Source organism: Silurus aristotelis (genome assembly GCF_946808225.1).
Source record: "Silurus aristotelis genome assembly, chromosome: 8".
NCBI lineage: Eukaryota > Metazoa > Chordata > Actinopteri > Siluriformes > Siluridae > Silurus > Silurus aristotelis.
In genome coordinates, this window is record NC_139581.1 from 5,581,527 (window position 1) to 5,605,358 (window position 23,832).

Below are 23,832 nucleotides of genomic sequence, written 5' to 3' on the forward strand. Positions count from 1 at the left end.
GCATACTGTGTACGTAAGTACACCGATCAGGCATAATATTATGACCTCTGTTATGACAGTACACGTATTCATACTGAAGTTCTTTGGTACAAGGTTTTCGGTGTATTTAATCCTTTTTACTTGTGGAACACAGTTAGAATCAGAGTTCCCTCAGGAAGGTATTAAGTGGCGGACCGCAAGTTTGTTTTCGTCTCTCCCTCAAACTTAAGCACTCTGTATATTATTATTATTAAACTTGAAAACATACACAACAATTCCAGGTGTATAAAAAAAAAATCGAGTTAGCACAGTGAAGAAATAAGACTTGTTTTGCGCATGCATGAAAACGCAAAAGAATTTATAGCACTAGTGTTCGCCGCTAACCAGGAAATAATTTTATATATGTTATTTAATATATTTTTTAACCAAGCAGCCATTTTTATTCAAATTGTTTTAAAAATGTAAACTGTTTAAATGTTGTTGATCACAAATGTCAATAATGGTGAAAAACTGTGTTAATAAGAAGCGACAAGCAATTTTATGTTTTGCATTTTTTACTCCTAACTATACCGAACTTATAAACGGTGGTACATACCGAACTGTGAATTTTGTGTACAGTTTTGTGCGTGTGTGTGTGTGTGTTTGTGTGTGTGTGTATATATATATATATATATATATATATATATATATATATATATATTTCATCATTTCATCATCTCATCTTCCCCCGCTTATCCGTAATTCGGGTCACGGGGGCAGCAGTCTAAACAGATTCCCCAGACACTTCTCCGTGTCCAGGGATCGGGCTGTCAAGGCCCCCGCCTTCGACTGCTGCCCAATCCTCTCAGCACCGGTCCCTTATGGTCCCTCCTGCAGGTGGTGAGCCCACGGGAAGGCGGCCCCACGTCACTCCGACGTCACGGTCCTTGGTTTTATTTTTCTCGTAAGGGTATATATATATAAGGGTAAGGGGGAGTGGTGGCTCCAGCGGTTAAGGCACTGGGTTGCCGATTGGAAGGTCTGGGGTTCAAGCCCCGGTATCGCCAAGCTGCCACTCTTGGGCCCTTGAGCAAGGCCCTTAACCCTCTATGCTCTGGGGGTCCCTTACGAGGGAAATATCAAGGTCCGTGACGTCGGAGTGACATGGGGCCGCCTTCCCGTGGGCTCACCACCTGCAGGAGGGACCGTAAGGGATGGTGCTGTGAGGATTGGGCAGCAGTCGAATATTTTATATATATATGTATATATATGTATATATATATATATATATATATATATATATATATATATATATATATATAAATATATATATATATATAAAAGTGGAGGAGCATGCATTTGGTACCAGCTAGCTGCCCTGTGAGGCGAATTTGAAATCTGATTGGGTAAAGAAACAGACCCTCAATATAAACTAAGGCCCTGGGCAGAGATTAGATTGACATGGCAGCACATCGAGGCTGAAATCTGATTGGACAAAAAAATCTAACATCCACATACACGTACTGGAAGCAGTGCAGCCAAGAGAAACGCTACGACATGAAGAGAATAAACTGATAGGAATAAATTATTAGAATTTCATGAAACAAATATTAAAATTTTAAATTTAAAACATGCATTTCACTGCATGTCGTACCCGGTATGAATATATATGTGACAAATAAATTTTATTTGATTTTTAGATGTAAAAATGTAGGTCAGTGCTTCTTATAGTGTTTTGGCCAGCAGAGAAGGCCCTGATCACCCACCACTGATTATATAGATTTGTCTTTAAATTTACTTAAGTAATAATTTAATTTAAGTAAATAATATCAATTTGGATTCAGCTCTTCTTACTGATGTGACGTGGCCGTGACATGATATAATAATTGACGCGACCGTGCCAATAAACGGAAAAAAAATATTTCGTTTCATTAAAATTTTTTATATATAATATCTATTTTTTTTAAACTTCATAGGTATTAAAAGCTTTCATATATTCTGCTTATTTAGTATTGTCAGACTAAAAAACATTTAAACTATTAATTCTCATGATAAAATTTGGAGATTTGGAAGTTACAGGAGTCAGTCAGAAAACACTGTTTTTCTTTATTTACCTTCACTAACAGGACCGTCACCTTCATCCATTGAACTGCACACCTTCGTGGAGGCCAGAGAGAGAGATGAGCCACTGTGCTGGGAGCTCTGCAACACAGTAAGAAATGTAATAGAGAGGTGAAAAAAACTGCTGAATGGTTAGACATTAATGCATTTTTGGCAAAAACTATCCAGCTGTATGCAGATGTAGATTTCTATGAATGTCTTTACTTGTTCTGGGACCCGACTAAAAATCTTTCTTGATAACCCAAATTTGTTGCTCATTCACAGCACGTGGACTATTCAGCATGATTAAATAAGCTGGGAATGGACATCACATGGAAGAACTGTCTAATATTTAGCGTCTCTCTCTCTCTCTCTCTCTCTCTCTCTCTCTCTCTCTCTCTCCCTCCCTCTCTCCCTTCCTCTGTCTATCTCTTTCTTAACCTTCTTCTATGAATTCTGACTCTTTCTTTTTTTTCCATAATAGATTCTGCCTGATCCTTTATAAAGCCCTAATTCTTAATTGAGTTCTCCTCAGTTGGAAACCACTGGGTGCTGCCGCAGATAGTTCCACACGAACCATTCAAAAATACGTGAGATTACTGTAGATGGTTAACACCGAAATACTATCAAGATGGCTTTGGACTGCAATGAATACAGTTTGCTGTATATAAACAATGGTTTAGTATTACAATTACCACAAACAGTTTTGTACCTCATGTCTATCAGCAAATACAGGATGTGATAATGTCAACAATTATATAACTATAATGAATACATTTCTGGTTTTGGGAAAGAGGATGGTTTTTATGTTGAGTGCATTTCCTTTCATGATTTCTTCCTCATATGGTCTTGGGAGTTTTTCTTGTCATTACTAATAACAATGGCTTAACAATTATTAGAATACATTTATCAATTAAATATTTAGATTAAATTTCTGTAAAGCTGACAACGAATAACAATTAAACATTACCAGAATGCATGGCCACCAACATTGATTTCAAATTTTTCCACTATTCACTCATTCATTTGACAGATTTCAGTTTCCTGATTTATATACAAATTATACACAAAAATCATTTGTAATGTTTAGTGTGTCCACACGCAGTCTGACAAAAGTTCTCACGGAGGCAACAGTAAAAACAGAACACCTGAAACATAAAGTACTCCAACCTGATGGTACGTTGTAGGAATAAAAACAGCAGTTTCCATAGAAACCGCCAGTCCTAAACGTGCTAAGAATAACAACTGGGGAAGCAGGTATGATGAGGTTCAGCACTCGAGTCATGCCAGCATATGGACACTTTCTAATGCTGCTTATGATGACGCAGTAATTTTTATTTTGAACAGCTATTTAATACGTGTAGTGTGCATATTTATATTTTTCCAACTATGTAAACAATTTAGAAACATAATTGCCGTTAGTAAAAAGAAAAGAAAATATGACCATCGGATTTGCACGGTATCCAAAGCAAGAATGGGAAGTGATCAATAACGTTCTGTAATTGTAATTTGTTTTGCAGGTAAGAAAAAATTCAATTGTATAAAATAACTTGGCTTACCGAAAGTGTCCTTTTGTAATTTTTACTTTTTTACTTTTTTTTTTTATTAAATATTATATATAGTTTACATTTTGGGAAATCATATGATCAGACAAGGCATGCATAATAACATTAAAAAAAAAAAAAAAAAAAAAAAAAAAAAGTTTTATAGGCTATAATTAAACAATTTTGGAAAAATAGCTAATCATTCAAGCATGACAAAAGTTATGGCATTGGATAAACCCAGAAATTGTAGAGTGATGGGTGCTATAGCTCTAAACAGTAAGTAAATGCGTGTGGGTCAGGGAGCTCACATTAAAACATGCTTATGGATGGATATTTATTTACCCCTTCCATCATGGATGCCTTATTTTGTAGATTTATTTATTTACATTTTTTTGTTAGATTTTGATATATTCTAGTTTCCATTACAGCTGACTGAGCTTCTGTGATACAATAAACAACTATATAACTAAATAAGGGCATAAATTCGATTATGCATAGTATTTATGAATATTTACATATTCATAGTCCATATCATGCTTTATAGAAAAAATGTGTTGGACTGAAATCAATTTCTAAGGGATGTTATGTGAAGGAAAGAATAAGGAAGGTTACATTCGACCTTTTGTAATCTGCTCAGTATGGAAACTAAATATAGGTAGAGACTAACAATATGCTGCCTATTAAATTTTGTATTTTTTATTTATTTTTTATTATGACTGCATTAGAATGGTTTTTAAAAAGTAAATTGAACAACTGCATAAACATCAATTAAAACAAACAAATAATTATACCAACCTTTAATTTTCCTGATACATTTATTTAGTTATGCCCTATTTTTATTTTGATTATTATTTGATATAAATATGAAAGGTAAATGAGGAGATCTTACCCGCCTTCTCTGGAGGCTGGCTGGACTTGTAGCAGATGGACTTGGGGACTTGCCTGAACGTGGCGTGGACAGCTGACTGCCTGCCGTTCCATTAGCTGTGGAGAGAAAAGACATTAATTAAGATCAGGATATAACATTATATAAATTCGGTTATAGCCCAGTGCTGCTGAATTTTCAATTCTGATCCATAAGGGATGTGTGTAGATATATACATACACATCTCATGAATATATATATATATATATATATATATATATATATATATATATATATATATATATATATATATATATATATATATATATATATATATATATATTCTTCTTTTCTTCTTCTTCTTTCGGCTGCTCCCATTAGGGGTCGCCACAGCAGATCATCCGTCTCCACACCCCGTCCTCTACATCTCTACATTTCAAATAAACTACCTGCATGTCTTCCCTTACCACATCCATAAACCTCCTCATTGGCCTTCCTCTTTTCCTCCTTTCTGGCAGCTTCATCCTCAGCATTCTTTAACCAATGTACCCCATGTCCCTCCTCTGCACATGTCCAAACCACCTCAATCGAGCCTTGTCCCCAAAATGTCCTACATGCGCTGTTGCTCTTATAAACTCATTTCTAATCCTGTTCATCCTCTTTACTCCCAATAAAAATATCAACATCTTCAGTTCTGCTACCTCCAGCTCTGCCTCCTGTCTTTTACTCAATGCCATATGAATATATACAAATAATATATTTTGTGAACCCGACATTTTGACTGTAGTAAAAAGTTATAATTCAATAAAATTTTTTCTCTGTATAGCATTTTAATTAATGGAAATTGTCCCAAAACAGCTTTACGAGATTAAAATTTATGAAGTTAAAATGCATAAGTTTATTCCCTATAAGTTTGTTCCTCATAAGTTTATCCCTAATAAGTGAGCTAGTGTTGACTGTGGCAAAGAAAAACTCCCTGAGATGGCATTGAGAAGAAACCTTGAGAGGAACTGGACTCAAAGGGGAACCCATCCTCAAGTTCAACATCGAATGTCCATTCAATACAGTTTCATCGTTGTTAAGGTGTTCAGTGTTCGATGCTTGAATGCAGAACTGTTCATGCAAACTAAATCTTAGAAATTGCTAATAAAGTTGTCCTTGAGGACACTGTTTTTGTCACAAGTGTCCAAAGTAAGATGGAACTAAGTTTTCCTATTCAGCCATTATTTTCCAATTTGCTCCTTAATTAATATATTAGCAAATAGCTGTTTATAAGAATAATAATTATTTAATAATAATTTTACAACAATAATTGGAAATAATAATTAATTCCATCACCAAGTCACTTATCTTCCTCCAAAAGCACACTGCTGTCATAGTGTTTAAATCCCTGCTCATTTCATTTTGGTGATCTAGTCCTTTCAAAAAACGTCAACTAGTTACGTCTAGTAAAGTAATTACCAAATTAAGTAAAGAGTTACCAAATTAACCATCAGGCTTAAAAATGATGCTTGTATCCAGCTGAATGTGAACTCGGGGAGTGAAAATGATAAAGATAAAGTCATCATATAAATGATTCCAAAACCTGGTAGGAAGCGATACCACTGCACATGCATTCTCGCTTGGGTCAGAAATATAAACCATATTAAGGTATGTGTTCGTAAATAGCACAGAAATTTTGTCAGATTATAATTAATAGCAGAAATATAACAGTTTTTAAAAATGACTCAAAAATCTAAAGTAAAAAAAAACTACACTATCTATAGCTATAATAAGCACAATATAGAGTTTTCCTATAATATACGTTAATATAAATTAAATAAAAATACACCCACCAGCTTCATTTTTCCCCCTTGGGTAAGAAGATCAAAATAATCTTACCCATTCCACAGTGTAGCAGACTGTTGGAGCAGAGTGTTATCGCTGCTGAGCTCATGTTGCCTTTGTGTGTGTGTGTTAGATTTCTGTGAATGAGTCGAGCTGCTGAATGATTATACACTCCTCCTCCTCTTCCTCCTCCTTCTGCATGTGCCTGGCATCAGAGCAGAAGGAGGAGCTACCAGAGAGATACAAATGATAAATACGAGCTCATCATCCACTAACTAGCATAAAATTGGGAAAGGTAATTCGAAGGTAATTGCATTGTAGTTGATACGCGACCCTGAATTGGATTTAGGAATGTTTCAGAAACTTGCATCTAAAGGCACAGCAGATTGTATGACTCATGTCTTACTGCAAAACCATAATAATTCTATTGAGACTAGGAATGAAAAACAAATAAAATTTGTATCCTACAGTATGTAATCCAGAGGTGAGCTGAAATAATTACGATTGTGTGCTTGCCCACAATAAATCATCATCTTGTTGTTCTATTTTAGCATCTTTTAAAAAGAAGCACACAGGCTGAGTATAGCAGAGTTATTTTAAGGTGACAAAAAATGCTAAGAATGTATTTGTCCAGAATGAAATGTGATTGTAGTAAGTGTGTGTACAGAACAAGCGGTTGCTGTATACTAACTTCTAAACAAGCTGTTTGAAACTGCATATCCAAACCAAGGATAATTCCCTTTATATTGGTTAGAGTCACAGAGTCTGCCCTGGGAACGCTAAAGGCGAGGTGGGAATACACCAAAAATGAGAGGTCAGTCAATAACCAGGCTTCAGAACCTTTTTAACACCTACAGTAGGTGAAAAACTGATGGTTGTAGGTGCACCAAAAACCTTATTGGTGTGTCACCAATTTAGTCATTATGCATACATGCCCAAGTATTTGCTACATGTGGTCAAAAACAACAAAAAAGTAGACAAAAATGCATCTGTGTGAACCGTTCATTCTGAAAAAGGGCGATCTCTCTAGAAAATGCTATTGCTGTATGTGGTGCAAAATTTCCAGACTTTGCAAGGGCACTTTCCCCCACATGCCTTTAGGCTACTCAACTCATTCTGACAATACAAAAATCCTACTGACCTGTCAAGACTGTAACGACTAACCTTGTGCAAGACTAAGTTTTGTGCATTAACCAGATAAGTCATGTGTTATTTACAAGGTGGTTTTAAAAAGATTTTGAGATGAGCTCTGTTTACAAGTAAGTACTTTATTTATCTACGTTTACACACTATCACCTTTAAAATAGTCCCCTTGCACAGCAATACAGCGCTAACAGTGTTCATGCCACCTCTGGAATGTATCCTGAAGTCTCCTTATTGAAGCGTGTCAAGCACCATCTGCGATTCGTGCTAGATCTCAGCAATGGTTTCAAAATGGTGACATTTGAGCTGGATCTTCATCTTTGGGAAGGAGCCAAATCTGGCGACTTCCAGGGTGGGTCTGGAAGTGAGATCATGTGGATTGTTTGCCTATGATCATCATGCACAAGTTGCCGAATGGTTTTGATATTTTCGGGGATTGAGCTCGGTGAAGGTCTTCCTGATCTCTCCTCTTCTTCCATTGATGTTCTCAAAACACCTTGAACGACTTGTTGCACCAGAATTTCACGTTTGCTCTTGATTATATGAAATTGCAGACGTGGTCAGAACAGCACCAGTTACACCATTAGTCTAGAACTGTTTTGATACCACCTTGTAGTCATTGTATCACTTAAACATTTTATATTCATCACAGATAGCTGAACATTGCAATAAGCCTTTGTTACTATGTAGCACCTCAGATAGTGATTCTGTATCGGTTGTAGTATTGCATAATGATTGTGATTTAGTTCCTTTCAGTGTTTGTAGTGAGGACCGCTCAGAGTGTTCTCTTGTCTTAGGGAAGCAGTCGTTGAGCTTGGGGCGTCTGAAAAGAAATACAGCAGGCCAGCATTCAAACCCTTATAGACTACTAAGAACTGTGGCTGTGGCAGCAGTTAGTGAAGATTCGGATTAAAGAATGAATGTGCTATTTTGGGATTTTACTTATTGTTATCATTGGGTCGCCGATTCATTTGGGGGGGATAGAATGTAGCCAGGCAAGCACCTACCAGTAGGGGTGTGGTTGGCTAATTATCCCAAGACTTTTTAAGCAGGCACTGGGCAAGAGGCCTCGAAATGTGGGCCCTGTTTATAAAAGAAATGGGATACAGTGCTGCTTTGTTTGGTTGTGTTTGAAGTCGCCCCAGGGAGGTAGGCCAGGTTTGTTACTTTAGTTTGTTTAATTTGTTTATTTAAAGGGATTTATTTTGATTGTATGGGAGAATAGTTTTTATTTATTAAGATGCAGATAAATTGAGCAATGCTGACTGTGTATGTTAACAGCTGCTGGTGTAGGTAAATATATGGGCTTTGTCTTATTTGTTTAAATAAGATGGCATGAAAGGTTTTATTTGTATCTCTCTTTGAGAATGTGTTTTGATTCAGATCTGGATAAATGCTTGAACATCAACTGATTGTTATATCTGCTATCTGCCAATGAAGGTAAATAATTTAAAATTTAATTAAATAAGTGAGTGTGCAGTTAGTAACCATGGCATATGATGTATTGGTAATTTTTGTTTTTCTGTTTTATATTTGCCAATTGCTGTTTCTCCCGTGTTGTTTTTGTTTGGTCTCCTGGTTGGCCAGTCTCAGGAGTGTGCTGCATGTGGACCTCAGCACGTGTATTGTGTGAATTGTTTGTGTACGAGTCCGGTTGGCCGGGGCTTTGTGTTTTTGTATTTTTTTATTTTTATTGATGATACCTTCCCAGCCTCATGTTGCCAGTTTAACTCATGGTGCTTGTCTTTTGTGTGCGAGTGTGTGCATCCCTTTGTGTATGGGATTTAAGTTTGCTGTGTTTTCTTTTGTAGTTATGAATAAAGGGTTATGTTTTAAGTTGTGTATTATTATTTGAATTGTGGTTATTGCTTTTTGAGTGTTTAATGTAAGAGGGATATCCCCCTATGCCTGAAGGTTTGCCACATGCAACAAAAGTAGTTATCATAGAGATTTATGCTGGCTGTTAACCTCTTTAAGAGCTGGGACTAATTCTGGATGAGCTACTGGTATCGATTATTTTATGTTTAGGTGTTTGATTGCTATGTATATTATTTTGTCCTATTTTGCTATAAATTTTTGTACCTTAGCCATCTGAAGGGTTTCATTTTTGGGCCCGTGCTCTAAACGGGTTTTTTCTCCTTCATATCCGTTTCGAATGGGTGGCGTAGTTGCTACAACTATATGCAATATCATGCCTTTTTGTGTTCTCTGTGTATTCCTTTTCTGGTACTGTCTAGACTACTGTCTAGAGTGCTATTTGGTGTGTTTGCACATTTAATGGGCTGCTTTGTATATATAAAATAAAACAGTGATGTGAAATGTAAGAGGAAACATACTGGTACATATTTGAATCTAAAGCAAACTATCCAAAGCAAAATGTCCAAAATGGTGGCGCTGCAGTACCTTGCAGCAGCCGCTACGGACCCAAAATGGTGCTACTTTCACTTTGTAGCCCGCAGTACACAACATATGGACATCGGAGCAACCGGTGTCCCTGTTTACCACCGCGGAACACTCCAGGAACTCCAAAACAGCCCCAACAACACAATAAACGATGATCTGCGGCAGAAGCTACCCACCTCGGCGTGCTTCGAGAACCAGGCCTCCAGACCGCGGCGTTGCCTGCGGCAGATGGACGGAGAAGGGGGAATTGAAAGCAGATGCGCCAGAATGCTAACCCTAGCCGGCCTGCTCTACCATCTACTTCTGGCAAATGTCTGCTCCGTGAAAAATAATTTGGACTACATCAGACTCCAACAACCTAGTCGGTGTGAGTACAGACACTGCTGCGTCTTTGTGTTTACCGAAACGGTTTCGGACGCCACCATTCAGCTGGATAGGTTAGCTGCGTTTCGTGCCGACAAAAATACAGCTCTGTACGGTAGGACTCACGTCCGTGTTCTGTGTGATTACATCAACACAGAATAGTGTAAGAACTTTGTCCTCGTTTCCACCTACTGCTCATCGCTGTTGGAGTTTATGGTTGTAAGATGTAGACCTTTTTATTAACCCCGGAAATTCACCACCGCTATTATGATGATCCCAGCATACAGACCACTCAGCAGGCGTTCAAGACCAGCTCGAAAGCAGGTGAGAACCTGGCCAGCAGGATCCATGTCTGCTCTTCAGGACTGCTTTAAAAGCCCTGACTGGGCCATGTTCAGAGAAGCTGCAACCAATGGCGATTCCATTAACTTGGAGGAGTACACATCAACAGTGACCAGCTACATCGGCAGGTGCATTGATGACGTGACCATCTCTAAGACCGTCACTACACGCTCTTACCAGAAGCCGTGGATGATCGCTAAAGTGTGTGCACAACAGTTCATCTGTTGACATCTTCAACATCTCCCTGAGCAGCACCATTGTTCCTACGTGCTTCAAGACGACGACCATCATTCCTGTGCCGAAGAAGACTACTCTCTCCTGCATCAATGACTATCGTCCCTTCGCACTCACACCCATCGTGATGAAGTGCTTCGGGTGGCTTGTCATGAAGCACATCAAGACTCGGCCACCCCCCTCTAACTGCACCCCATGCAGTTCGCGTATCATCTAAACCGTTCCACGGACGATGCCATCTTCACGACCCTTCATCTGGCCCTCACCCACAACAAGGACTCGTATGTATGAATGCTGGTTATAGACATCAGCTCAGCATTAAACACAATCATCCCTCATCACCTAATTGAGAAATTGAGCCTACTGGGCCTGAACACCTTCCTCTGTAACTGAATCCTGGACTTCCTGACTGGGAGACCTCAGTCAGTCCGGATCAGAAACAGCATCTCCAGCACCACCACACTGAGCACTAGGGCACCTCAGGGCTGTGTGCTTAGCCCACTGCTGTTCACTCTGCTGACTTACGACCGTGTAGCAATGCACAGCTCAAATCACATCATCAAGTTCACCGATGACATGACTGTGGTGGTCTCATGAGCAAGAACGATGAGTCAGCATACAGAGGAGGTGCAACGGTTAACAGCCTGGTATGGAGCGAACAACCTGTCTCACAAACCAAAAAAGATGGTTGTTGATTCAGGAGAGCACAGAGCGTTAATCTCCACTGATCTTTGATGGATCCTCCGTGGAGATTGGCAAGAGCACCAAATTCCTTGGGGTTCATTTGGCGTATAACCTCACCTGGTAACTCAACACCAGCTCCATCACCAAGAAAGCCCAGCTGCGTCTCTACTTCCTGAGAAGGCTGGGAAAAAAACATCTCCCTCCCCCCCATCCTGACCACGTGCTACAGAGGGACCACTGAGAAAATTATGCTCTTTTGCACTTTTTGCACAGTTTGCACCAGGGTGCACACGATGCACTTTATGTGGCGAGGACACTAGTCCTTAGCCCTGTGTTTTCTGTGATTGTTTTTGTATGTAGCACCAGGGTTCAGGGGGAACGTTATTTCATTTCACTGTGTAATGCATCAGCTATATATGGTTGAAATGACAATAAAAGCTTTTTGACTTGACTTGAAATTAAGCCTTGTGCTTTGAAGGTTAATCTTATTCTTATGACAGCATCATATATTGCAATTAGATAAGCTGGTTCATTAGACTGATCAGAATGCAATCCACTTTCCAAAAGGCATCAAGCTGCTGAGGAAGGAGCTCTGTACAAATTGTCTGCTTCTGCAAACGGGGTCCACTCAAAACGCCCACGCGACACCAGACACAAAGACTACAAATGCTCCACTTCTAAGACAGAGTCTGAGGTAGAAGCAAATGGGAAATAGAGAGAAAAACAAAGAGAGGAGGTAGCTAGGCAATTAATCCTGTATATTTTGTGCATGATCTTGAATCAGTGCAACTACTAAACAACCAACACCACCAGCCAACAACCATCAATCCATGACATTATCCAACAAACAACATCCATCATTCAACTGCCACCAGCACCTCCAAAACATCAAATCTGCTTTTCCCTTATAACCAAGTGTAAGAGATTATAGACCCATATCAGAATCCACTCCAAGATATACAGTACACCGATCAGGCATAACATTTAGACCGTAACATTATGACCAGTGACCTAAATAACACTGATCTCATCATCATGGCACAAATTCTTCATTAAAATTGTTGTTGTAATCATTTTTACTTACACAAGCTGTGTTAACAAAAATTATGTATTTGTGTTATTTATTAATTTATTTATTTATATAATTTATTTCATATAATAATTTTTGATAAAAAAAAAAAGTTTAGCCACAAGGTTTTATTAGTCATGTACTTTTTATTAAATTCAGATTTTTGTTATTTTTGTTATTTTTCTAAATTGTTGCACTTTGGTAATCAAATTAAGTTTATGTACTAGCGGAAAGTACCTGTGCTTCGCTACGGAAGGCTGAATGCTAAGCAATATGGCAATAAGCAGTAAGCACTGAGCAGGACTGGATGATCAGAGATCAGAACGTCTGTCTGTACTGGTCAGGACCATGAACTTAACTGAGCTCCGACTATGTTGTGTCTACCCACTATCCAGACAGTGCGAGGTGGGGTAGGGGAGGTCAGAGTCCGATTGGCTCTCAGGTGATATGGAAATCAATACAGGCCTCAACCTGTAAACCATTGTCTTTACTTACTGTTACTGCACTGACTTTGTATATTAGTCGTACAGAGAGTACGTGATGGTTGAACACTCATTTTTATTGTTTGACTGTAACTGAAATAGAAAATCTTCATCCAGTAAACACTTATTCACTTAAAGACTTATTTTACATCGAGGGAGCCCTAATAAAAATAATTAGAGCACCTTTAGCTAATTATTAAATTTCCTCCAAAGAAATAACGTCAACAAATAACGTACTACCCCTTTGTAGTACCGATACAGGGCAACCTACTTTGAAAATATTTATCGTGCATCTTACATCTTATAAGAAACAATGTACTAAGTTTCATTAGGATCTGTAATGTTATTTCAATGCGTGAGAAATCGAGTTTTTCGTGAGTTAGCCGCGATCCAGGGCGAATTTTTCAAAACCCTTTCTTAGTGAGCACCTAAGACCCAAGAGGAAAGTATGTTCCAAATTTCATTGCAATCCGTTCAGTGGTTTTTGAGATTTCGTGATGAGTGAGTGAGTCAGTCAGTGGTATTTGAGCTTTATATATATAGATTAAGATTATTGTAGTATCCATGCAGCATCAAAAATTAATAAAACTGGCCGAAGAAAGAAAAAAAAAATGGTTAAAGCGTAATCCCACTTACATAACAAGGGGAAGAACAGTATAAAATGTTCAAGAAGAAATTATCCTGGGTTTATTATTTTTTTAATTGTATTAAATTTTTTTTACTCTGATTAACCCAAACCCTGTGTATTTTGTTACTGCTACGCTGTAATAATCTTTCACATTAAGATCCTTGTTGTTTACCTCTTACACAAGATTAAAATGAACAAAAAATTATGTATTTATTTGTTATTTATTGATTTGGTTTGGAGTTTGTTTTGTACTATTGTTTCTGATAAAAGTATAGCCACAAGACTATTAGTCAAGTCAGGCATTGGTGTAGGGTGATGAGTTTATACAAGTCTTAACCACCAAGCTACCCCTTCACTTAAGGCACTGAGTTAATGTTTAGAAGATTGGGGTTCAAGCTCTAGTATCGCGAAGCTGCCACTCTTGGGGCCCTTGTGCAAGGCCCTTAACCCTCGGTGCTCCAGGGGTGCTGTATAATGGCTAACGCTGTGCTTTGACTCCAGCTTTCTAGCATTGCTGGGATATGTGAAGAAGGAATTTCACTGTGCTGTAAAGTACATGAGACAAGCATTAAGTTTGTTTCTTTCTTTCTTTCTTTCTTGAACACTGTCAAAACAGTCATGTCTCTTTTCACTATTCTAGTGTGTTTTTGTTGGTGGTTTTCTAAACTCTTGTGCTTTAGTAGTCAGATTAACTGACTGCACTATTATTAATGCAGCATCACATACAATTGATGAACCTTTCTTCTTCAGTTTGTCCAGTGTGTTTTCCAATTCTGTCCACTTTCTGGCTCAGCCAGGAAGCCACACACATACATGCACTGCTCTCCACCATTAATGGTTCAAATCAGTTCGCCACATCGCCTCATCAGCAGTCGCGACACCTCTTCACAGAACTCGACTGGAGGTTTCTGAGAACAAGGCTTTCTGCAGTGTGTTTGTTCTCTGTGCTTGTCATTAGGGAATCATTGTGAGTGATAAGGTAAGGCTTTCTGAATGACAGACTCATAACCTGGAGGTCCTGCTGGAACTATAAGTACCAGGCAAAGAAATTAGTTTGGCTGTGTGTGTGTGTGTGTGTGTGTGTGTTCTATGGGGTGCAGCACAACGTGAGATTAACTATGGCCGGATGTTCTCTGGAAACTGCAATAACAGATGAGATGACTCATAATATTTTAAAAACACAATGGAATAATAACCATGAGTTTGAATATATTTTAAAATCCCCCCAGCTGTGCAGTAAATGTGCTCAGACTGTCTACTGTATAAGCTGATAAAAAGAGTTAGTCATGGACTATAGAAGGTGTTCTACAGCAAATAAGATCAGGAGCAGGTACACTACATGATGTAGGCGAGGTTAAGAGGCCTGGGGGTGCAGCCAACGTTTACATTCATCCCAAAGGTGTTCTATAGGATTGAGTTCAGATATAGGAGTTTTATAGGAGGCCACTCAAGATCATCCACACACATTCAACCCATGGAAAGCACATCCTCACAGGGGCATTGTCATGCCCATGATCATTCCATTCTTTTATTTACCTTTGACTTTTTACACTATTTTTTTTTTTTGTGGAATTAGGGCCATATAATTACCGACACACATCTAGTACCACCATTACCATCTACAAGCCAGGAGGGCAAAATATTGTATATTTTATACAATATACAGTACAGACCAAAAGTTTGGACACACCTTCTCATTCAAAGGGTTCTCTTTATTTTCATGACTATGAAAATTGTAGTCACACTGAAGGCATCAAAACTATGAATTAACACGTGGAATTATATACATAACAAAAAAGTGAACTGAAAATGTCATATTGTAGGTTTTTTAAAGTAGCCACCTTTTGCTTAGATTACTGCTTTGCACACTCTGGGCATTCTCTTGATGCCTACTTTGAAGAACCTATGAATCTACAATTTTCATAGTCATGAAAATAAAGAAAACTCTTTGAATGAGCAGGTGTGTCCAAACTTTTGGTCTGTACTGTGTATATAATGTATATAAACTTTTGGTCTGTACTGTATAAACCTTTTATCTCTTTCACATTTACTATCTGCTGTTTAATAACAATCTACCTCATGTTTTTCCATTGAGAACTGTTTGTATGTATTGTTTCTCTGTTGAGAATCTGGAATACCTTATGAGCATGTACAATCAACATCATTAACACAGGGTTATTGGGGTCAAAACGTGTGAGAGCACTAATGTGATTCTATATTTGTGTGTTATTTTCTAATAGAATGTACACCAATATACAGTGGGTACGGAAAGTATTCAGACCCCCTTAAATTTTTCACTTTTTGTTATATTGCAGCCATTTGCTAAAATCATTTAAGTTCATTTCTTTTCCTCACGAATGTACACATAGCACCCCATACTGACAGAAAAACACAGAATTGTTGACCTTTTTGCAGATTTATTAAAAAAGAAAAACTGAAATATCACATGGTCCTAAGTATTCAGACCCTTTGCTGTGACACTCATATATTTAACTCAGGTGCTCTCCATTTCTTCTGATCATCCTTGAGATGGTTCTACACCTTTATTTGAGTCCAGCTGTGTTTGATTATACTGATTGGACTTGATTAGGAAAGCCACACACCTGTTTATATAAGACCTTCCAGATCACAATGCATGTCAGAGCAAATGAGAATCATTAAGGTCAAAGGAACTGCCTGAAGAGCTCAGAGACAGAATTGTGGCAAGGCACAGATCTGGCCAAGGTTCCAAAAATTTTTTTGCTGCACTTAAGGTTCCTAAGAGCACAGTGGCCTCCATAATCCTCAAATGGAAGACGTTTGGGACGACCAGAACCATTCCTAGAGCTGGCCGTCCGGCCAAACTGAGCTATCGGGGGAGAAGAGCCTTGGTGAGAGAGGTAAAGAAGAACCCAAAGATCACTGTGGCTGAGCTCCAGAGATGCAGTTGGGAGATGGGAGAAAGTTGTAGAAAGTCAACCATTACTGCAGCCTTTCACCAGTGGGGCTTTATAGCAGAGTGGCCCGACGGAAGCCTCTCCTCGGTGCAGGACACATGAAAACCCGCATGGAGTTCTCCAAGATGGTGAGAAATAAGATTCTCTGGTCTGATGAGACCAAGATAGAACTTTTTCGCCTTAATTCTAAGCGGTATGTGTGGAGAAAACCAGGCACTGCTCATCACCTGTCCAGTACAGTCTCAACAGTGAAGCATGGTGGTGGCAGCATCACGCTGTGGGGGTGTTTTTCAGCTGCAGGGACAGGACGACTGGTTGCAATCAAGGGAAAGATGAATGCGGCCAAGCACAGGGATATCCTGGACGAAAACCTTCTCCAGAGTGCTTTGGACCTCAGACTGGGCTGAAGGTTTATCTTCCAACAAGACAATGACCCTAAGCACACAGCTAAAATAACGATGGAGTGGCTTCACAACAACTCCGTGACTGTTCTTGAATGGCCCAGCCAGAGCAATGACTTAAACCCAATTGAGCATCTCTGGAGAGACCTAAAAATGGCTGTCCATCAACGTTTACCGTCCAACCTGACAGAACTGGAGAGGATCTGCAAGGAGGAATGGCAGAGGATCCCTGAATCCAGGTGTGAAAGACTTGTTGCATCTTTCCCAAAAAGACTCATGGCTATATTAGATCAAAAGGGGGCTTCTACTAAATACTGAGCAAAGGGTCTGAATACTTAGGACCATGTGATATTTTAGTTTTTCTTTTTTAATAAATCTGCAACAGTGTCAACAATTCTGTGTTTTTCTGTCAATATAGGGTGCTATGTGTACATTAATGAGAAAAAGAAATGAACTTAAATGATTTTAGCAAATGGCTGCAAAATAAAAAAGAGTGAAAAATTTAAGGGGGTCTGAATACTTTCCGTACCCACTGTATGTACATATGTACGTTTTTTTATATTTGCCGTGTCCTTTTCTTTATTTTAATGACAACGTGCACTTGAGCTAGAATGGACTCCGCAGGTTTGTTGTTTGTTCAAAACTGTATGATCTATTTAAAAGCAAATCAATCAGTGTTGTCTGATGACGCACTTCAACAGAAGAGATTAGACATGATGAAAATCTGATTCTTTGCACATAAGATAGCATGCTCAATATCAGACATGATTACATTAAAATGTAGCGAGGAATATACTACAAAAGGGAGCAAAGTTTGTGAACACCTGACTATGAGTTACATATGTGCTTTTTAAACATCCTATTTCTAATTGTCACAATTGCTTGTGGAGATTTGTGCTCATTCAGACCTAATGGCTTTAGTAAAGTCTTGTGATTATGTAGGTGAGGTGAGAAGGCATGGGGTGCAGTCAGCTTTCACATTCATGCCAAAAGTGTTCAATAGGATTGAGGTCAGAGCTCTATAGCAGGCCACTCAAGATCTTCCACTCTTACACATGGAATGCATGTCTTCATGAAGCTGGCTATTGTACAGGGACATTGTCATGTTCAAAATTTCATGTCGCCACATCAAAAGACTAGGTAATTGTGTGCCTCTAACTTCGGGGTAACAGCTTGGGGGGAAAAACACCTATGGCTGGAAAAGTCCGGTGTCCAAATACTTTTGTCTATATAGTGAAATCAAGATATTAAACATTTTGTTTAATTGTTGAAAAAACCAAAAAACAATGCTATCCAATAATTCTTACTAAACACAATCTTCTTGTTAACCATAACTAGAGAATATAGACTCTCCAGTGACGTGAAAACTACAGCTAAAAGCTGAAACTTTTCCCAGTCACTGATGTTTTGTGTTTTTAGAATTTGTTTCTTTTCTTTACACTGTTTTAATGAACTCAACTACATAACTAAATAATTATGATATAACATTTCAATGATAAGCTGTGAGTGAGTTTTACTATTGAGCAGTTTGTTATCCCAGAAGGCTGATTTCATATCGCAGCTCTGGCAACCTGAAAAACTGGTGCTTCCTACCTGAGCTGTTGGAGACAGGAGATTTGCTCCTGTATGAGGCACCTCCACTGTGAGGAGAGCAGCGACCCTGCAACGATGAGAGCCGACCGTAAGACTGTGATTTTGTCATCCTGCATTCTGAGAGAGAGAGAGGGAGGGAGAGAGAGAGAGAGAGAGAGAGAGAGAGAGATTGCTTTGTGAAACCCATCCAAATTTTCTAAGTAGTTGCTGCTACAAATCTGAACTCAAACACACACTCATTTTATTTCACTCATCCATGTTTTCAGCACTACCCATAATAATTTATTATTTTATTATAACTACATAACTGTTTACATGCTGTTTTTCGCACATCCATTTGACTTGCTGTTTTGCACAACCTTTTGTGTTTACATTTTGTGTTTATTTGCAAGTACACTACTGTATACAGTTCTCTTTTGCACACTGTACTGTATAACTGTCTCGTGTTGTCTTGTCTTGTCTTTGCACCAGGTGGCACACGATGCACTTTATGTGGAGAGGACAACTTACTTTAGTCCTTAGCTCTGTTTTTCTGTTAGGTAGCTCTGGTTTATGTAGCACCAGGGTTCTGGAGAAATGTCTCATTTCACTGTGTACTGCATCAGCTATATACAGTTTGGTTGAAATGACAATTAAAGCTTCTTGATTTCTTGTCTTGACTTCCACACCCATCCACATGTCACATGAATGAAATTCCTGCAAGAACACTATTGTTTTGTTGGCTTATGAAACCTCAAAATCACTTTGTTGATGGTATTAAAAGAGGAAAATCGGGAGTCTTACCACTTTCATCCAGCAGGAAGTCATCCTGGTAACGAAACTTTTCAGGGCCACAGGCGATGAATATGTCGTCTTCGCCGAAGAAGTCCTGCAGACACGCCACCTAAAAAGATGACAAAAATTAAGTAATGAAAAATGGCTAACATTTTTAAAAATATTTGGAATAAATAATTTATATCATGTGCTTCCTCTGAGGAACCTTCAAATGTCCTTTTGGTTAAAGAAACCCGCAGAATCAGCTAATTCAGAGAGCTAACTGGTTGCTTCGCATATCTTTTCCTCCATGTTCAATTCAACACAGATGTGGACATAGTTGGACATGGAACCACGACAAACCTGCTTATTCCAAGGCCCCCAAGAAGGCATCTAAACATGTCAGCATTTTCACATTCTTTGATTAGATGGTCGGAGCATGCACTAGTCAGAGCTATTAAAACCACATCTGCTGCAAAGTGCACAAGATCGAATATATTTGTGTGGATTTAATAGCAGTTTTTTTCAAGAAGTTGCTGGACATTTGGTTATAAAACACTTCTTAAGCTTTTTTTAATGGACTATTAATAATTTTACATTTTCTGTCATGTAGAAATTGCAGAAAACCAATTTGCCCTCATTTTAAATCCCCAGGAAAAATCGCAAGGTACCTCATTTTATGAGGTTGATATCCATGCTTCTGCTGGTGATGATGTATGTGGGCAGTGCAGCTGTGGCTCCAGTGAATGGAGATTTGTTGAATTGTGCTTTAGCAATGGCACTCATAATCACTGATTGAGATTCCTGTCTGTGATGCAGCACTCTGTTACACTGCATTTCTGCATAATATTGATGGATTCTTTAGCCGTGGAGTCATAATGATGGTATTAAGAGGTGGATTGACACGGGTAGGGCACCGCTGAAGGCCTTGGTGCTGTTTCTTTATTGAACTCTGCCCCTCGCTGATCCTACTGCCCTACATACACTGCTACACCCATCCGACACACACACACACACACACCTCACACTTCGTTATTGCGCTAATGGAGTGTCTACACAAAACTATGTTCATTTGCACACTTGCTCTTCTTTTGCATTGCTGCTCACCATTGCCTAACTTACCATTATTTATATATATATATATATATATATATATATATATATATATATATATATATATATATATATATATATAATGTTCATGGTACATACACATCTGTAAATTACTGTTTATAGTCCTATAATACCATTTTATTTCATTTATGTAAATCATGTAAACACTGTTTATATCCTGCACTTGCTGCTGTTGCACTCTGGTTAGACCCAAACTGCATTTCGTTGCCTTGTACTTGTACATGTGTTATGACAGTAAGGTTGAATCGAATCTAATCTAATCTAAAATCTAATATTGACTTTAAGAATTCAACAGGGCTGCAGAATAAAGCAACTTAATCTGGATACAAAACAACATTTAAGAGTTTCAGGGTCTTTTTAAAATAATTATAAATGAAATTTACAGCATCAAAAACACACACAAACACGGTGTTAGCAACTGGCCTTAACTGAGCACTAAAGAATTTTTTTTTTCAAGCCTTGTTTGTGGTACAATCTGAGACATTCGCACCAGTAACAGAAAGCTGATTGGCTGGTCTCAGTTGTACCGCTATGAAAACGAACAAAACATTTTATAGTGCTGAGCATATGAACTGCAATTTTGACTTTTTAAGGCAAAAAATGTAGATTTAAAAATTTTAGACTTTTTAAGACCCTGCAAAAAAACGATGATATTATCCATCATTCTCAAGAACATTCATTCCACAATAATTTTTTATTGAGTATTCTTTCTATTATATATATATATACACAGTGAGGAAAATAAGTATTTGAACACGCTGCTCTTTTGCAAGTTCTCCCACTTAGAAATCATGGAGGGGTCTGAAATTTTCATCGTAGGTGCATGTCCACTGTGAGAGACATAATCTAAAAAAAAATCCAGAAATCACAATGTATGATTTTTAAACTTCTTATTTGTATGATACAGCTGCAAATAAGTATTTGAACACCTGTCTATCAGAGACCTGTTAGTCTGCCTTTAAAATGTCCACCTCCACTACATTTATTATCCAAAATTAGATGCACCTGTTTGAGGTCGTTAGCTGCATAAAGACACCTGTCCACCCCATACAATCAGTAAGAATCCAACTACTAACATGGCTAAGACCAAAGAGCTGTCCAAAGACACTAGAGACAAAATTGTACACCTCCACAAGGCTGGAAAGGGCTACGGGGAAATTGCCAAGCAGCTTGGTGAAAAAAGGTCCACTGTTGGAGCAATCATTAGAAAATGGAAGAAGCTAAACATAACTGTCAATCTCCCTCGGACTGGGGCTCCATGCAAGATCTCACCTCGTGGGGTCTCAATGGTCCTAAGGAAGGTGAGAAATCAGCCCAGAACTACACGGGAGGAGCTGGTCAATGACCTGAAAAGAGCTGGGACCACCGTTTCCAAGGTTACTGTTGGTAATACACTAAGACGTCATGGTTTGAAATCATGCATGGCACGGAAGGTTCCCCTGCTTAAACCAGCACATGTCCAGGCACGTCTTAAGTTTGCCAATGACCATTTGGATGATCCAGAGGAGTCATGGGAGAAAGTCATGTGGTCAGATGAGACCAAAATAGAACTTTTGGGTCAGAATTCCACTAAACGTGTTTGGAGGAAGAAGAATGATGAGTACCTTCCCAAGAACACCATCCCTACTGTGAAGCATGGGGGTGGTAGCATCATGCTTTGGGGGTGCAACCTCCTTCTCTCAGTTAGAGCATTGAAGATGGGTCGAAGGCTGGGTCTTCCAACATGACAATGACCCGAAGCACACAGCCAGGATAACCAAGGAGTGGCTCTGTGGGAAGCATATCAAGGTTCTAGCGTGGTCTAGCCAGTCTCCAGACCTAAACCCAATAGAGAATCTTTGGAGGGAGCTCAAACTCCGTGTTTCTCAGCGACAGGCCAGAAACCTGACTGATCTAGAGAAGATCTGTGTGGAGGAGTGGGCCAAAATCCCTCCTGCAGTGTGTGCAAACCTGGTGAAAATCTACAGGAAATGTTTGACCTCTGTAAAAAGGCTACTGTACCAAATATTAACATTGACTTTCTCAGGTGTTCAAATACTTATTTGCAGCTGTATCATACCAATAAATAGTTTAAAAATCATATATTGTGATTTCGGGATTTATTTTTTTAGATTATGTCTCTCACAGTGGACATGCACCTACGATGACAATTTCAGTGGGAGAACTTGCAAAATAGTAGGGTGTTCAAATACTTATTTTCCTCACTGTATGTATATATGTATATATATATATATATATATATATATATACACACACACACCATAATTTCCAAACTATTAAGCGCACCCAAATATAAGCCGCACCCACTGAATTTGAAGATTTTTATTTTGAACATAAATAAGCTGAAACTAATGTGTAAAACTAAAACTTTACACAGGCTCTAATGAAAGACAGTGTCTGTTACACGGCTTGTATCTAAACAGTAGCCTACCAAGAAAGTCATTGTTCACCGTCTTCCTCCTTCCTTTCACAACAATTTCTCTCGGGAGTTTATCTTTTGGCATCGTCGTGCGTTTAAAAATCACCATCGGTGAAGCTTTTCTCCCGATGCCGTGCAGCTCAGAACACAGGTGAAGTGTGTTTTTTCATGCCCGGTTGTTTTCAGCGTGACGAATGATTCACATTTCCTGTAGACGGTCCGAGTGAGCGGCAGGTCAAACGTCAGAGGAACCGCATCCATATTTATGATGTGGTGCGGCCCGATTCAGTGGGAGCGCATCTGATTTAATATAAAGCGTTTCATTGGTTCACCTTAAACCCGTTCTGTAATTTCATTGGTCTAATGTTATGGGGTTCAGTTTTTTGTTTTGAAGTTTGTGAAATCGGAAAAAACAAAGGAAAAATCCATAATTAGCCGCTTCGTTGTTTAAGCCGCGGAGTTTAAAGTGTGGGGGAAAAATAGCGGCTTATAGTCCGGAAAATACGGTAGATACAGTTTGTTGATGGCTCACTACACCAGCAAGAAGATTATTTGCAGCAGAAATGGTGACATTAACACCACCAGATTTAATGTGTGAGTTGGAATAGTAAATAGCACACATTGTACACTTCGGCAGGTTGTGGTACTGTAGAGAGGCAGCCGTGGCGTCATCGCTGACCTTTTTCAGAATGATTCAGCAGAAGGTTAGCTCGGTTCAAGCACGCTTATTATGGCTGAGTCTCGCTGAGAAATAATGTGTGAAATCACAGGATGGGAATTGCGTAATGATATAACATAAAACGACAATGCAGTGTGTGTGTGAAATCTGGACCAGCTCTTTGATTTTTTTGTACATTTAAAGTAAAAAGTTGGAGCACTGACAAAAGAAATGATTAATAGATCTTTTCAAGATGTAAATATTGCAAAGGTTTTGATGTTTAATCTTTTGATTTT

General features: G+C 38.6%; 1 protein-coding gene across 3 annotated transcripts in view; it reads right to left on the reverse strand.

Moving 5' to 3' along the window:
* The window catches only part of dclk1b (doublecortin-like kinase 1b), a 63,165-nt gene that overhangs the window by 14,515 nt on the left and 24,818 nt on the right, over positions 1-23,832 (reverse strand). For 2 of the 3 annotated variants that reach the window (XM_083547905.1, XM_083547904.1), the window contains exons 4-7: positions 19,356-19,455; positions 18,573-18,689; positions 4,492-4,586; positions 2,073-2,160 (exon numbers count right to left, since the gene is read on the reverse strand). In XM_083547905.1, coding sequence (XP_083404031.1) covers positions 2,073-2,160; positions 4,492-4,586; positions 18,573-18,689; positions 19,356-19,455 — 400 coding nt within the window. Of the gene's footprint in view, positions 1-2,072; positions 2,161-4,491; positions 4,587-6,348; positions 6,416-18,572; positions 18,690-19,355; positions 19,456-23,832 lie in introns of those variants that run through there. The other variant, XM_083547906.1, reaches the window with a different exon arrangement.